Source organism: Microcaecilia unicolor, chromosome 14 (genome assembly GCF_901765095.1).
Source record: "Microcaecilia unicolor chromosome 14, aMicUni1.1, whole genome shotgun sequence".
In the NCBI taxonomy this organism is placed as follows: domain Eukaryota; kingdom Metazoa; phylum Chordata; class Amphibia; order Gymnophiona; family Siphonopidae; genus Microcaecilia; species Microcaecilia unicolor.
In genome coordinates, this window is record NC_044044.1 from 35,874,098 (window position 1) to 35,887,868 (window position 13,771).

Sequence of the window (13,771 nt, forward strand, 5' to 3'; positions counted from 1 at the left end):
TAAACTTTTATATTAAACTCCAATAATTATGTCTCGTGTTTTACTCTGTGTATTATTGCCTTGTTTATATCCCGACAGTATTTACAGTCGAGACCTCTGAATATGTTCCTTCAAAGGATTACTCTCCGAGCTAATATTGCACATGACTCTCCAATATGCAAGGAATATTGCCTGTCCCGAAACTATACTCCCCTCCTACTGAATGTAATTTTGAAAACTAGCGGGGAAGAATTGCTTGCCTGGTTCATACAAGATAAGTACTTGGTTCAGTTTATTACCTGACATGATGGAGTATTTATTTATCAAAATTTATATCCTGCCCATCCAACCATCTGAGTGAGTTACAATAAAACAAATCAACACATATTCTTTGAAAATCTTAAAAACAACCCAAACTCTTTGTAAGACTCACTAAAAGCCTTACAAAACAAAAAAAGCCTTCAGCTGTTTTCTAAACCATATGTAAGAAGAAGCGCATTGCACAAGTGGACACCAACCACTGCAGAAACCTGAGAATGAATCGCCTGTAACTGAACCTGTCAAAATGAAGGAACAACTAGCAAAGCTTTAGACCTGAGACAGAAGTGACCGAGAAGAATAATACGAATGTAATCTTTGCACCGTTTCCTTCGGGACTTCATCATGTAAAGCCTTAAACACCAGTGCCAAGATCAATAGGTAACCAATGCAGTTCCTGCAATTGTGAAGTAATATGATCAAACCCACTCGTCCATCAACAGTTGAGCTGCAGAATTCTGCGCCACCCGTAAAGCTTTTAATGTTGCTTGTGGCAAACCACACAAAGGAACATTACAGTAATCAAAGTTTGCCAAAACATATGCCATTTGCATTGATGATGTATTTCTTAGCGTCAGCTCCACTGTTCTGAGCCAATGGGTGTTGTCCCTTCTGGTAGGCGGAGGTAGAGAAAACTGAATTCTGCTACTAACATCACCAGCTTAAGCAGAGGTGATCCCTAGAACAATCCAGTATTTTTTTCTACCTTCAGTAGGTGGTAGCTGACAATGCCCCTAACCTTAGCCCAGCTCCACCGCTCTGCTGGCTGCAGCCGCTCCCAGGTCCATGTCAGGACCATACCTGGTTGATGTTGGAACTTCTTAGTACCACTGTGTTGGTCACTACGGATGAGAGTCTCCTCAGTTGGGAGCCCTGTGTCTTGGGAATGTGGTATGGGGCACCTGGTCAAGCCAGAAGGCGTCCTAGTGTTCAGGAGTTTGGAAAGGAAAGTGTTCACAGTGATGTCAGACAATACCATGGCAGTGATGTACATCAAAAAGCAGCACTGGATGTTACAGCACCAGCAAGAGAGTGGCGGCAGCAGGGCAGGAAAGAGTGGGGTTCTTTCGGCCCCCCCTGAAGAGGCTACTAGACCACTAGGGAATGCACAGGTAGGCCAAGCAGTAGTGGGTGGAGAGTCAGGCAAGGAGGTCGGTGGGGGGGTTTTAGTTGAGCGGCTGTAAAAAAAAAAAGAATGCTGTGGTGGGAGGGGGGGGCTACAAAAAAATTTAAAATTTTGTATGCAGAATTTTGCACAATTTGCAAACTTTGTGCTCAGGTTTTTTTTTTTTTGCGCAGAATTCTGGCAGGAGTAGGTATAGCAAGTTTTAATAAACCTAAACCTATGTTTACACCTACTGTATATAAAAAAAGCCCATATGCCAGGAGGATGTTCTGTTCTGAATAAGCAGTTTTTGTAAAATAAAATAAACGAAGGAAACATTTAATAAACTGCTGAAAAACTCATACCCCTTACTTAAGATAATGAATAACAGGAAGTACTGATCATTCTTCTCAAGCAAACGTTTTTCTAATTGTGCTAAATCCATGATGGAAGCCATCAGCCACTAGCTTACACTTCTTTGTGTATCTCCTGTGATAGGTGCAAAAGCCCATGGCTCGGAATAAGTTATCTTTCAAACATATCGCCAAAACAGGGAAGATAGGGTATCCCGATAGTGAGGTTGCGAAACAGACCATAGTAGATCAGGTGTCCTTAAATAAAAATCAGACAAAAGATTGCAAATTATTACTGTTAAGTACTGAGCATTATGATGTAAATAGGAACAACAAACATAGTTTGAATGCCAGAAGCCTAAGAAATGAGATGGGAGAATATATTGCACTAAATGAAAAATTAGATACAATAGGCATCTCTGAGACCTGGTGGAAGGAGGATAACCAGTGGGACACTGTCATACCAGGGTACAAATTATAGTGATAGGGTGGATCGAATTGGTGGAGGGGTAGGAAAGCTCTTGTGGACAAGCGCCAGGAATGTTCGGACCCCTTAACTGACCAATGCTCAAAACGCAGCATATAATTTGCATGCTGTTGAGCATTGGTTGGTAATTCTGACTCTGTATCCAGCCGGTATTTTTCCGGCACTGTAGTTCGGTGCTTCAGGCCCTCGGTGAGGTGGGTGTTCCTATCTAGTGTTGAGTCTTGGTGTTCTTCCTGTAACCTGAGTTTCTTCTCTTCTGATTGCAGAGGAAGAAAGGCGAGTCAGAGCGAATGATCGGGAATACAATGAGAGGTTCCAGTATGCAGTGAGTGAGATGCTTCTTTAAGGTTACAGAGACTTTCCAGTCCCCCCATAGAGGCTTTGTTTATTTAAAGATTTCTTTACGTTTATTAAAAAAAAGTCCTTACAAATAAGCTGAGATTCTGTTTTTTCTGTGTTTCTCTTTCCCACAGTCCAGTGCTAGAATAGTGCAAGCAGTGCAGTGGGGGGTAGAGGGTACAGTCTTATTACGTTTATCATTCATCATATGTTGGTCAAAACAGCAGGATTGGGCCCAGCATGTTACTTGAATGTGTAATTGACCCCTTGTCCTGGGATGTGACATGCACAGGCTGAAGTTACCTCCCCCTGGCTTTTATATAAGTTTTGAAAGTGTGAGATCTGGCTGATAATTCTTCTGAGCCAGCATTATACTCTTGCTGTGCGCTGCCAGGGTTTGAGGTGAAGCTGGAGTAATGGGGATTATAAGTGACACAATCATGTCTTAGGCATTGGTAAGGGTCAGAAAGGGGGTGATCAGATTAGAGGATATGTGGTAATGCTGTAGACAGACAGCTGATCGATCAGACTGAGTAGCTGAAAATGTCCTAGGTATGCGGAAAACAGCTCCAAATGATTTCACAGCAATTATTCTACTATCCCCCAAGCTGCTGATTCTGCTGCTGCTTTCACGGTTTGCAGACTCATTTAGGCATCAGAAATGCAATCCAGAATATTTTGGTGGCAAGGGTTGGAAGATGAGTATGTTTTCTGTGTGCAAACTGTGCTGCTTTTGCTGTGGCAGTTGCACAAGTGTGAGACCTCTCTGCTGCATCTGAGAAAGGAAACTTTCCTTCCAGATACTTCAGCAGTAGTTTCTTTCAGGAGTCCTGTCACTGCTGACGAATCCTATCTTGTCACCCTGTGTCAGGTATACAGAAGATCCAGAGTGCTTCCCCCATTATTTGAGTTGCACCAGTAAATGCTTTTATGCTGGAGATTTCCATATGATTCATTGCTTCTCCCTTTTCTAGAGTAACTGCATCAAGACCTCTAAGTACAATGTACTGACCTTCCTTCCAGTCAACCTCTTTGAGCAGTTTCAGGAAGTGGCCAACACATACTTTCTGTTTCTACTTATCTTGCAGGTAATTAAGCTGAGGGGGTGATGGGACCAGGGGGTGCAGATAGGGTGGGAAATGTCTTGAATACTGTTAGTGCTCAAGTTAGAAACTGTCACAGATACCATTTTTTTATTTTATTTTTAGCTGATTCCACAGATCTCCTCTCTTTCCTGGTTCACCACCATTGTGCCTTTGGTTCTTGTTCTCACCATTACAGCTGTGAAAGATGCCACTGATGATTATGTGAGTATGATGATAAATGTATACGTAAATGGATCCCAAAAATCCCGTTTCTGTTATTCATCAGCGCATGTCAGCGAATCACAGCGTTGTACCGTACACGTTATCTCTGTCAGCGGTTTATTGGGCTGTTTTTCATCTGATCAACAAGGTATTTGATTGCATCAGATATTATTAGACCCCTGACGCAGGCCCTTTTGGCCGAAACACGTCACGTGTCGGGTCATTTGTGCAGATTTGAATAAAGACCTTGTTCAGGAAGACACTCATTGTGAGAGGGTTTTTTTGGATCCACTGTTTGCTCGCTTGTCTTTGCTTCTCCTGTGGAGATATTACCCTCTGTGGGTGTTTGCTTCCCAAAAACCCTGGACAGAGTTCAGAGAAATGCATGTCAAAATTCAGCAGTAAAGGTGGTGAACTGCTCTGCATCTCTGAGGGGGACATAAATTGCTTTCATCAAGTCTTGCTGAATACCTTCAGGTGGTGATCCCACTATATAAAATCTGTACCTAATCAGTGAAACAACAATTACATTTTAAGTACAACAGGAATGTTCACCCAGGATACTGCCGCCAGACTCATATTTGGAAAAACTAAATATGAAAGTGCAAAACCCCTAAGAGAAAAACTGCACTGGCTCCCACTTAAGGAACGCATTGCGTTCAAGATATGTACGATGGTACACAAAATCATTCATGCAGATGCCCCGATCTACATGCTGAACCTAGTGGACCTACTTCCCAGAAACGCCACAAGAACATCCCGCAAATTTCTCAATCTGCACTTCCCCAGCTGTAAAGGACTAAAATACAAGCCGATACATGCCACTACCTTCTCATACACGAACACGCAGATATGGAATGTGCTAACCACAGACCTGAAATCAATTGTCAAAGCAAATAACTTTCGCAAATCTCTGAAAACATACCTCTTCAACAAGGCCTACAATGAGAACCGATAGCTATACCGATCCACTTTCCCAACCCAACAGCTACGAAAATCCACTTCTACAATCACCCACCTAATCACTTCCTGTTTCTTCCCTACTTAATCTCTGCACACTAATAACAGTTTGTGATATTCAGGAATGACAATGTCATAACAAAACTATGTAAGCCACATTGAGCCTGCAAATAGGTGGGATAATGTGGGATACAAATGCAATAAATAAATAAATAACAGTGCCCCCCCCTAGTTTAAATACTAGGTCTAATGTTATTGATAGCAGTTTTGCAGACATTGCAGATGAAGGTGAGTTCTCTACTGCAGATATTTGCTGAAGTTGTCAAATTTAACTAAGGAAGTCTTTCCTTCTGGAACCCAGCATAGATATCTGCCGTGCCACATACACTAAGAGCTCAGCTACCAGTTCCCGCAATCCATTATAATGGAACGAGAGCAGGCCCTGAAACCAGGATAAACAGAGCTACACAAAGGAGAAACGTAGTTCTTACCTGCGGCCCAGAATGTGACTGATAGGTTGTACGCGCCTTCCAGCAGGTGGAGACTGAGAACTCGGACTCTAGGGAGAGCTATAAGAGCCCCTGCCAGCTAGAGACAGATCCAATATTACTGTAACAAAGCACTAGAAGAAAAAGCAGAGGTACCTCCTGTGCATTCGTGAACCTGAGCAGCCACCGGCACTATGTCAGCAAAGAGCACGGGCCTCTTACTTAATGTGCTCATTGAATGTACAAAGATAAGTAGAGCACGGTATCCTGTTCCTTTTCTTCCTTTTTTTTAAACAATGCCACAGAAAACTTACAACACAGCTCAAATTAATTTTTATTTATGCAGAACATTTATACCCTGCTTTATAGCACTGAAAGCGGCCTCTAAGCGGCTTACAATGAACTGATAAAATGCAATGACAGTTGAGAGGGTAGAAGGAACAGAGGAAGAAGGGAAGGGAGGGCCAATCCAGATCACAAATACGTTGCAGAAACATTCCATGATACAGTCCCAGGACAAGCAGTGGCTTCCCCATATCCATCTTGTTAACAGACTATGGACTTTTCCTCCAGGAACTTGTCCAGATCTTTTTTTAAACCCAGATATACTAACCACCATTACCTCATCCTCCGGCAACACGTTCCAGAGCTTAACTATTCTTTGAGTGAAAAAATATTTCCTCCTATTTCTTAAAATCCATGTAGTTTTATTGAGTGTCCCCTAGTCCCCTAGTCTTTGTACTTTTTAAAAGAGTGAAAAATGGATTCACTTCTGTACCACTTGGGATTTTCTACATCTCAATCATTACCCCCCCCCCCCTTCCCCCCAGCTGTGTTATTTCTCATTCTCATTTTCTTTGATGTCAGTTTTCTTGCAGTGGATCATTTCCCTCAGGTTCAGCCTTAGGGAAGTAAAGATTTATCCCCTAGAGCAGGTAGAAGCTGTGATATTACAACAAGGATGAAAGATTGTCAGGCTGGATGGACCTGGTGGTCTTAGTCTCTTTTATTTGTCTGACTTTGCCAGTTTCTCTGTCCCCCCTACTTTGGCTTTTTTTGTGTCCGATTCTGTGCAAGTCATATTCTGTCTCTCTCATGTCTCCTCAGTTTCGACACAAGAGTGACAACCAGGTGAACAGTCGTGGGTCTCAGGTGTTAATGAATGGAATGTAAGTATGAGGTGGGAAGAGCATGAGCAGCAGGCACTTGAGGACTACTGGAATTAAGCTCTAGGGAAACAAGAGAGAGGAGGGACTATAATGTTGGAGAAATGGGAGCTGAGGATATTAGAATCTAGCAGTCATGAGGGAAAGAGAGATGGTTCTAGTCGCTGAGTGAAGCTGGTGGGAAGGAAACTGAGTGACGGGGCAATAGGGATATCAGTCAGCCTGAAAGGTGAGTGTAGCATAGCACGTATAACAGGTAAATGACAGAAGAGTTATGGGGACAACAAGCAAGACAGCTACTGGGAGTGAGAAGTTTTAAAAGATAACTGAAATGTGATAAGCCTCTTTCTGCACAGTGAATTGATCTTTTTTGGGTTCAATTTTTCCTGTCCCTCCCCTCACCCCCAGCCTCCAGAGTGAGCGATGGATGAATGTACGAGTTGGTGATATCATCAAGTTGGAGAACAATCAGTTTGTGGCGGTAAGAACAGCATGCCTGGGGATTTTTTCTGAGCTTGTATACGTCATATACTCAGAAGAGGGTAACTGGTATCTGGAACATTAAATAACTTAGAGAATGCTCTTGAGCATGGGGTAAAGTCATTCACTGTGCTCCGGGCCTTGCAGAAGTGGCTGAGACCCATGGCCCTGGGGTTAGGTGTACAGTTGGTATGACGATGTGGGAGTAATGCTCATACCTTGGTTACAGGCTGATCTGCTTCTGCTTTCTAGTTCGGAACCTCATGGTCTGTGCTACATAGAAACGGCTGAACTTGATGGGTACGTGTCCTTTCACCTTTTTCCATTGTCTCTCCCTTGCAAACATTTAGGGATATATCCAAAACAAAACTTGCAGACCCCTGTAAGGACACTGCTCATTACTCCTTGGTGCTTCTTAATAGTGATGTCTGCATGTATACACTCCAATTAACACAAATGCATGGGTACATATAGAATAGGAAGGGGATCTTAGGAGTTATAATCATAGTTCATTAACGTAATTTTTTCAGAGAGACAAACATGAAGGTGCGTCAAGCTATTCCTGTGACATCAGAACTGGGAGACACAAATAAACTCGCCAAGTTTGATGGTAAGTGTGCAGACTAGAGGTGGGGGAAATGCATTAGTTATGACCAATTTGGATCTAAAGTTAGTTAACGTCGGAAGTGCCTCTTCAGTCAGAAATGAAGATTTTGGGAGTCCCCGTTAGATTTGAATCTGGAGACGCAATTTAAGGGGTCCTTTTACTAAGCCGCAGTAAAACGAGGCGCATGTTTTGGGCACACGCCGGGCCAGTTTGTACTGCATCTGCAAAAAAGGGCTTTTTTTAAAATGGGACGGGAACAGGGCACGCGGTAAAAGTGAAACTAGCGTGGGCCTAAAACCAGCCTGATCTAGCGGTAAGAGCTCATGCACTACACGCAGGGTGACCGGTTGTCGTGTGCCAACTGCCGATTACTGCCGAACGCTGCACGTGGGAGGAGATAAATCATCGAGGCGTTATTGCATGTGGCAGATCTGAAATACCACCAGGGGGTGTGGTGGCCTCATTTTGTCATGTGCTGCGTTCGCATAGAGCTTACTCACCTTTGTAAAAGGGCCTCTAAATGATTGGTCAGAAAAGCCTTTGTAAAGGCAGATTGTATTGTACAAACACCTTTTTCTTAGACTCTTCTTAGCGACCAACAGTTTTTTACTAGTATGAGTCAACTGGATTATTGTAACATTGTTGCTGACCGGAATTGCAAATGCAAAGATTGCAAATAGTACAGAATACAGCAGCGAAATTGACAATGGCAGGTAAATCTACTGATCAAGCAAACCCTATTACTTAGAAGGCTGCATTGGCTCCAGTGAGGGCCAGAATCCATTTAATTTTGACTTTGTTTTAAAGTTTTATGTGGTTTGGCTCCAGAGTTTATAAGTAAAATGACCTCGCTTTTATTCAGCTGTAAGGTCTTGCATTTCTCTCAAAAGATTAGGTTGAACATTCATCCAACTTCCATGCTAGAAAATTTCAACTTAGTTCGTGGTCCTAGCTTTGGATTGAACTTCCAAGTAACTTAGGTTTTGAAAGAGAGTCTAAAAGTCTCATCTCTATCTGATTTGATTATTACTTACTGAGCGAATAATCTATCCTGAAAGTTAGTCATTTACATTTTTAATGTATTTCTGGATGTTTGCCCACTTCTTTTAAGTTTGTGATCCCCCTTGAGCCAGAGAGTTGGTAATCCTGATTTCACTGTGTCTGTTTGTTGATTCTACTCCTGTTGCATCATTCAAACGTAACTTAAATATAGTCCAGAAATATTTGTAATGACTTTCATTCCAAATCCATTTGATTTTGTATACTTGTTTTCATTTGGATATTTAGCAAATTAAAGACATGTTTCACAACTATCTTTCTCGATGCACAGTTTTTATATTTTGCCAAATACACCTCATTTAAAAGAATCCTTGATGCAGTCCTTTTTTTTAATCAAAAATCTGTCATGGAATAAACAATAAGGGAAAGTTATCAAGCTTTGTTAGGGCTTTTAAGTCACATTTGTCCCTTAACAAGACTTAAAGGGCCCTAATGCAACCTGGGTTGTCTTACTGCCGTGATTAGTTAGGTTGCTGTAGGCCACAGAGTATATGCGATGCAAAACAAAAATGCATCTAAAGCAAGTTGCGTTATGGCCCTAAGTTAGCATAAAATAACCCCAGCTGACTTCCAGACAAGACACCCCTCCCCACCACTGTTCCAGTACCTAGGACCCCTGGTGGCTTAGCAGGACTTGACCCCAGTCGCTCCTGCCCTTCTGGAGCTGTCCACAGTTGCTGAATCTCATTCTCGCCTTTTACTGCATCTTGATAACTTCCCCCGTTCCTCTGGCATTAATATCGTCAATGACGTATCCATCAAAAAATATATCCAGGCTCAGTTGTTGCTTATTTTGCTTTCCAAGAAAGTCTGTTAAATGGTACAATAATAGTGTTTTGTTGCAACTCACTTGTGATCGGTAGTTTTGACATTCTTGGTGATTTACTGTGACTTCATTGTGTTACGTGCCCCTCTTTCCTTTCTCCTCTCTTCAGGGGAATTGGTGTGTGAACCTCCTAATAATAAACTGGATAAGTTCTGTGGGACTCTGTATTGGAAGGAGAGCAAATACTCCCTCAGTAATCAGAATATGCTCCTTCGTGGTTGTGTGGTGCGGAACACAGAGTGCTGCTTTGGGCTTGTCATCTTTGCAGGTGAGATCTTGGGCAGAGGGGATGGAGAAAGCTTTCTTTTACAGCCCCTTCTCGGTCATCTTGCTCAAATGTTACGAAGTCCTTTCTTGCTTTAAAGGGTAGGACTAAGGCAACGGGGCTGATGGGGAAGGTTTTCTGCAATTCAAAGCATTTCTGTTTCCAAATATCCACACTTTTTTGTGTTTAGGTCCTGACACCAAACTGATGCAGAACAGTGGGAGGACTAAGTTTAAGCGGACAAGTATTGACCGATTGATGAATACCCTTGTGCTCTGGGTATGTAATCCTTATATTTTCTAAGATTGTGGCACATCCCCTGCCAGGAGTCTTCAGTGTACAGAATCTGATGTTAGGTAAAGACCAAAATGGTTGACCTAATCTGAACAGTAAGGTGGTTAAGATTGTAACCGATGTTCTATGCAGGTTACAAACACCCCCCCCTAACCACTAGGCCACACACTCACACTCGCATACAACACACCACCACCATCTTTTTTGAAATCCATTTTACTGCTGTTTTGAGCTGAAATGCACAATGCTTGGTTTTCTTTTCTTCTCAGGAGTGGAGGAGTGGCCTAGTGGTTAGGGTGGTGGACTTTGGTCCTGGGGAACTGAGGAACTGAGTTCGATTCCCGGCACAGGCAGCTCCTTGTGACTCTGGGCAAGTCACTTAACTCTCCATTGCCTGCCGCATTGAGCCTGCCATGAGTGGGAAAGTGTGGGGTTACAAATGTAACAAAAAAATGTAGTTATATTTAATTTCTTTGGCTATTGAATGGTGTACATCCAGGTGCAGTAGGTATTCTGTCTCTGTAGGGCTTCAACAATCTAAATTGTACCTGAGGCAATAGAGGGTTAAGTGACTTTTTGAACTCAATCGATGTTTCATTTCCACAGCTTGCTCTGGGAGGGCATTTCAGGCATCCATCACCTGTCTGTCCCCCAGCTTCTTTTCCTTTTAATATTTAAACATCTGTATTATGGTGCCTCCTGGTCCTTTAGATTATACATATTTAGGTTCTCAAGTTTCATATCGTATGTGTTTTGGTGCTGATCATACACCATTCTGATTGCTTTTCTTTGGACAATTCCAGCATCTTTTATATCCTTAATGATATACTTGGGCCTCCAAACTGAATGACGTATTTTCAGGTGAGGATTCATAGAAACAGAAAAATGAAGGCAGATAAAGGACCATATGGCCTATCCAGTCTGCCATCCATTCATATACTAGCCCTTCTCCCTTACAGATCCAGTTTTCATCTCCACACCTCCACTGGGGGGCTGTTGCAGGAATTCACCACCCTTTCCATTAAGAAGTTATGTCATAGGTTACTTCCGAGTCTATCCCCTTTTCAACACTTTCCAGAGCTTCCTTTCAATTAAAAGAGACTTGCCTAGAATGTGCATATAGATATCTTATAGAGGATCAGTTGGTGACCAGCCCTCTATCTCAGGGCTTCCAAGTCAGGGTCAGAGTGTTGTGCTTCTTGAAAAGCATGTTTGTGTCCTATATCAGTATCCATAACTAGAAAGGTCTCTGCTGGTGACTGTGACAGATCAGGATCAACAGTCTGCTCAATAAGTATGTCAGTTAAGTCAAGCTGTTCCATACTTGCGGCCCAGGTCATTTCAGGAACTGGTGCTGCTGGAAGCACTGGAGCGCCGCCTCCTGCCGGGGCTCAGCTGGTTCCACCTGGTCTGGCTCAGGATCTGGAACTAGAGAGGTGGTCTCTGCTGCTTCCATTTGTTGGGCTGCCTGGGCCTGACTAGGGGTCACCATAGCGGAAATTTTGATTCCACTATCAAGGCTAATGTTCATTGTTGGTCCCACACCCGGCATCAGTACCAGCATGTTTTTCGTTGTTCCTACTTCTTTATATACAGGCTTGCTACCCCAATCCAGGAATACTCGACGCGATGGGTATATAGTCTGGCACTAGCTCTGGTCTTAATAAAGTCATTCTAGAGCCAGTGTCAACAAGCCCAGCTACCTGGGTCTGATTCACAGTTACTGGGGTGCTGTAGTGTTGTGGAAACTCATCTGCTTCCTTGCTTGATGACATGACCAGTAACATTTTGGGCTGCAGCTACTCGTAGGCCTTCTTCGTGGGACTGGTGCTACCCCCGAAAGCTGCCAGCTTTGGTGCAGGAACTGAAATGCTCTTCAATTAAGGCTTGGGGTTATCTGGGCAATCTGAACCTGATTCAAAGTGAGAATCTTTTTTTTCTTTTTTCTTAATTTTTTCTTTAATTGCATGGATGGCTGAGGTAATATCTACATTAACATGCATTTTAATGTGGTCTGCATTAGGAGTTCCTGTGCGAGTGTAAACACCCATGATGAAACCCTTCCTGCATTGCTCAGCCAGTAATGTATGTCAGTGGTTCTGCCAGTGCCCCTCTGAGAATACACTTGTTGTAGAGCTAGACACTGGGCTTCTGACTAAGTGGCATATGGAGGTGACTCCTTTCTGCTGCACCACACCCTCTGAGTTGTTAGTTGACGGCTTCCTCACAGGCCAAATTTAGAACACCAGGAGACCTGTCCCAGTGAGAGAAACATGCTAATGATCAGGGCCAGCCCAACCATTAGGCAAAGCAGTCACCTAGGGCAGGCAGCAGCTTCTGGGGACACCAGAGAGTCTCTGCAGTCAAAACAATAGATCCAAGAAAGGAGGATGGGCAGTTTTCAACTAGATAAAGATCTGGCTGGCAATGGCAATCACAGTTCTCACTTGCAATTATTTGTAATTTTTTTTTTTTTATTTGTCATTACTTATGAATAGTTTCCAGTGGTGAAATCCAGTTTACAATGATATAAGTATCTTTAAATATTATAGGAGAGAAGGACCTCAGAAAATTAGTTTAAAAAATTGCACCTCTGTCAGGCAGGAATTAGGCCTGCACTGTAAGATGACAATGAGCACTGCAGGAATGCGTGGTGGATATACACAGAATTGTTAATCCCAGATGAAGCCTTTTGTTTTGCATTATACAAAAACTAAAATAAAGGCTTTTTCCTTAGCGTCCCTCCGGACGGACCAGGATTGGACTCTTGGGTTGTGCTCGCCTGGTCCAGTCCGGGGGGACTAAAGGAAAGCAAATTAGCAGGTAAGGTCTAATTTCTCCTTTGTACCGGGGTACTATGAAATTGAGTGAGAACTGCGACTGTCATCGAGAGCCAGACCTTTTATTGCGTTTGAGTATGATTATATGTGTTTTGATTCGGTTTTAACTAGCCCGTTACCCAGATTATTCTGGGAGGGGTAATGTGGGATGAGGATGGCTAATATCTTTGCAGTGAACATACATTCAGGAACTTCTAGCACAGGAGACTGAGCCTGTTTCTGGTAAACTGTTAGCTACTTTTGTAATTTGCGGTATATTAAATAACAGTGAAATGTGAAGCAGCTGTTTGATTTGGTTTATTACCAAGGTTGGCTGCTGAGTAGTTCTAAGTGAATCTGACTGACTGGACTTATCTGTTAATCGGCTGTGTTTATTGACAGATTTTTGGATTCCTGGTTTGCATGGGGTGTGATCTTGGCCATGGGAATGTCATCTGGGAATATGAGGTTGGAGTACATTTCCAGATCTATTTGCCATGGGATGTGGCAGTGGACAGTGCCTTTTTCTCTGGCTTCCTCTCCTTCTGGTCTTACATCATTATTCTCAACACTGTGGTTCCTATCTCCCTCTACGTCAGGTAGGCAAAGCTCTCCAGGCTCAGAGACTCCGGGTGTACGTGGTGTGTTGTCTGGCCTGCTCCTGAGGACCTTCGTACGCGGTTTTGCCAGTCGCTGTGTCTTCCTCCCTGAGACCCTCGCACGCGGTTTTGCCAGTCGCTGTGTCTTCCTCCCTCAGACCCTTGCACGCGGTTCTGCCAGTCGCTGTGTCTTCCTCCCTGAGACTCTCGCACGCAGTTCTGCCAGTCGCTGTGTCTTCCTCCCTGAGACTCTCGCACGCGTTTTGCCAGTCGCTGTGTCTTCCTCACTGAGACCTTCGTACGCGGTTTTGCCAGTTGCT

General features: G+C 43.2%; 1 protein-coding gene across 1 annotated transcript in view; it reads left to right on the top strand.

Annotated features, from left to right (window-relative positions):
- ATP8B2 (ATPase phospholipid transporting 8B2) overlaps positions 1-13,771 on the top strand; it is a 49,860-nt gene that overhangs the window by 13,001 nt on the left and 23,088 nt on the right. Inside the window, 10 exon segments of the mRNA XM_030187269.1 lie at positions 2,509-2,567; positions 3,556-3,669; positions 3,790-3,888; positions 6,444-6,505; positions 6,911-6,983; positions 7,212-7,282; positions 7,513-7,592; positions 9,584-9,742; positions 9,930-10,018; positions 13,255-13,451. Of these exon segments, the coding sequence (XP_030043129.1) occupies positions 2,509-2,567; positions 3,556-3,669; positions 3,790-3,888; positions 6,444-6,505; positions 6,911-6,983; positions 7,212-7,282; positions 7,513-7,592; positions 9,584-9,742; positions 9,930-10,018; positions 13,255-13,451 (1,003 nt within the window).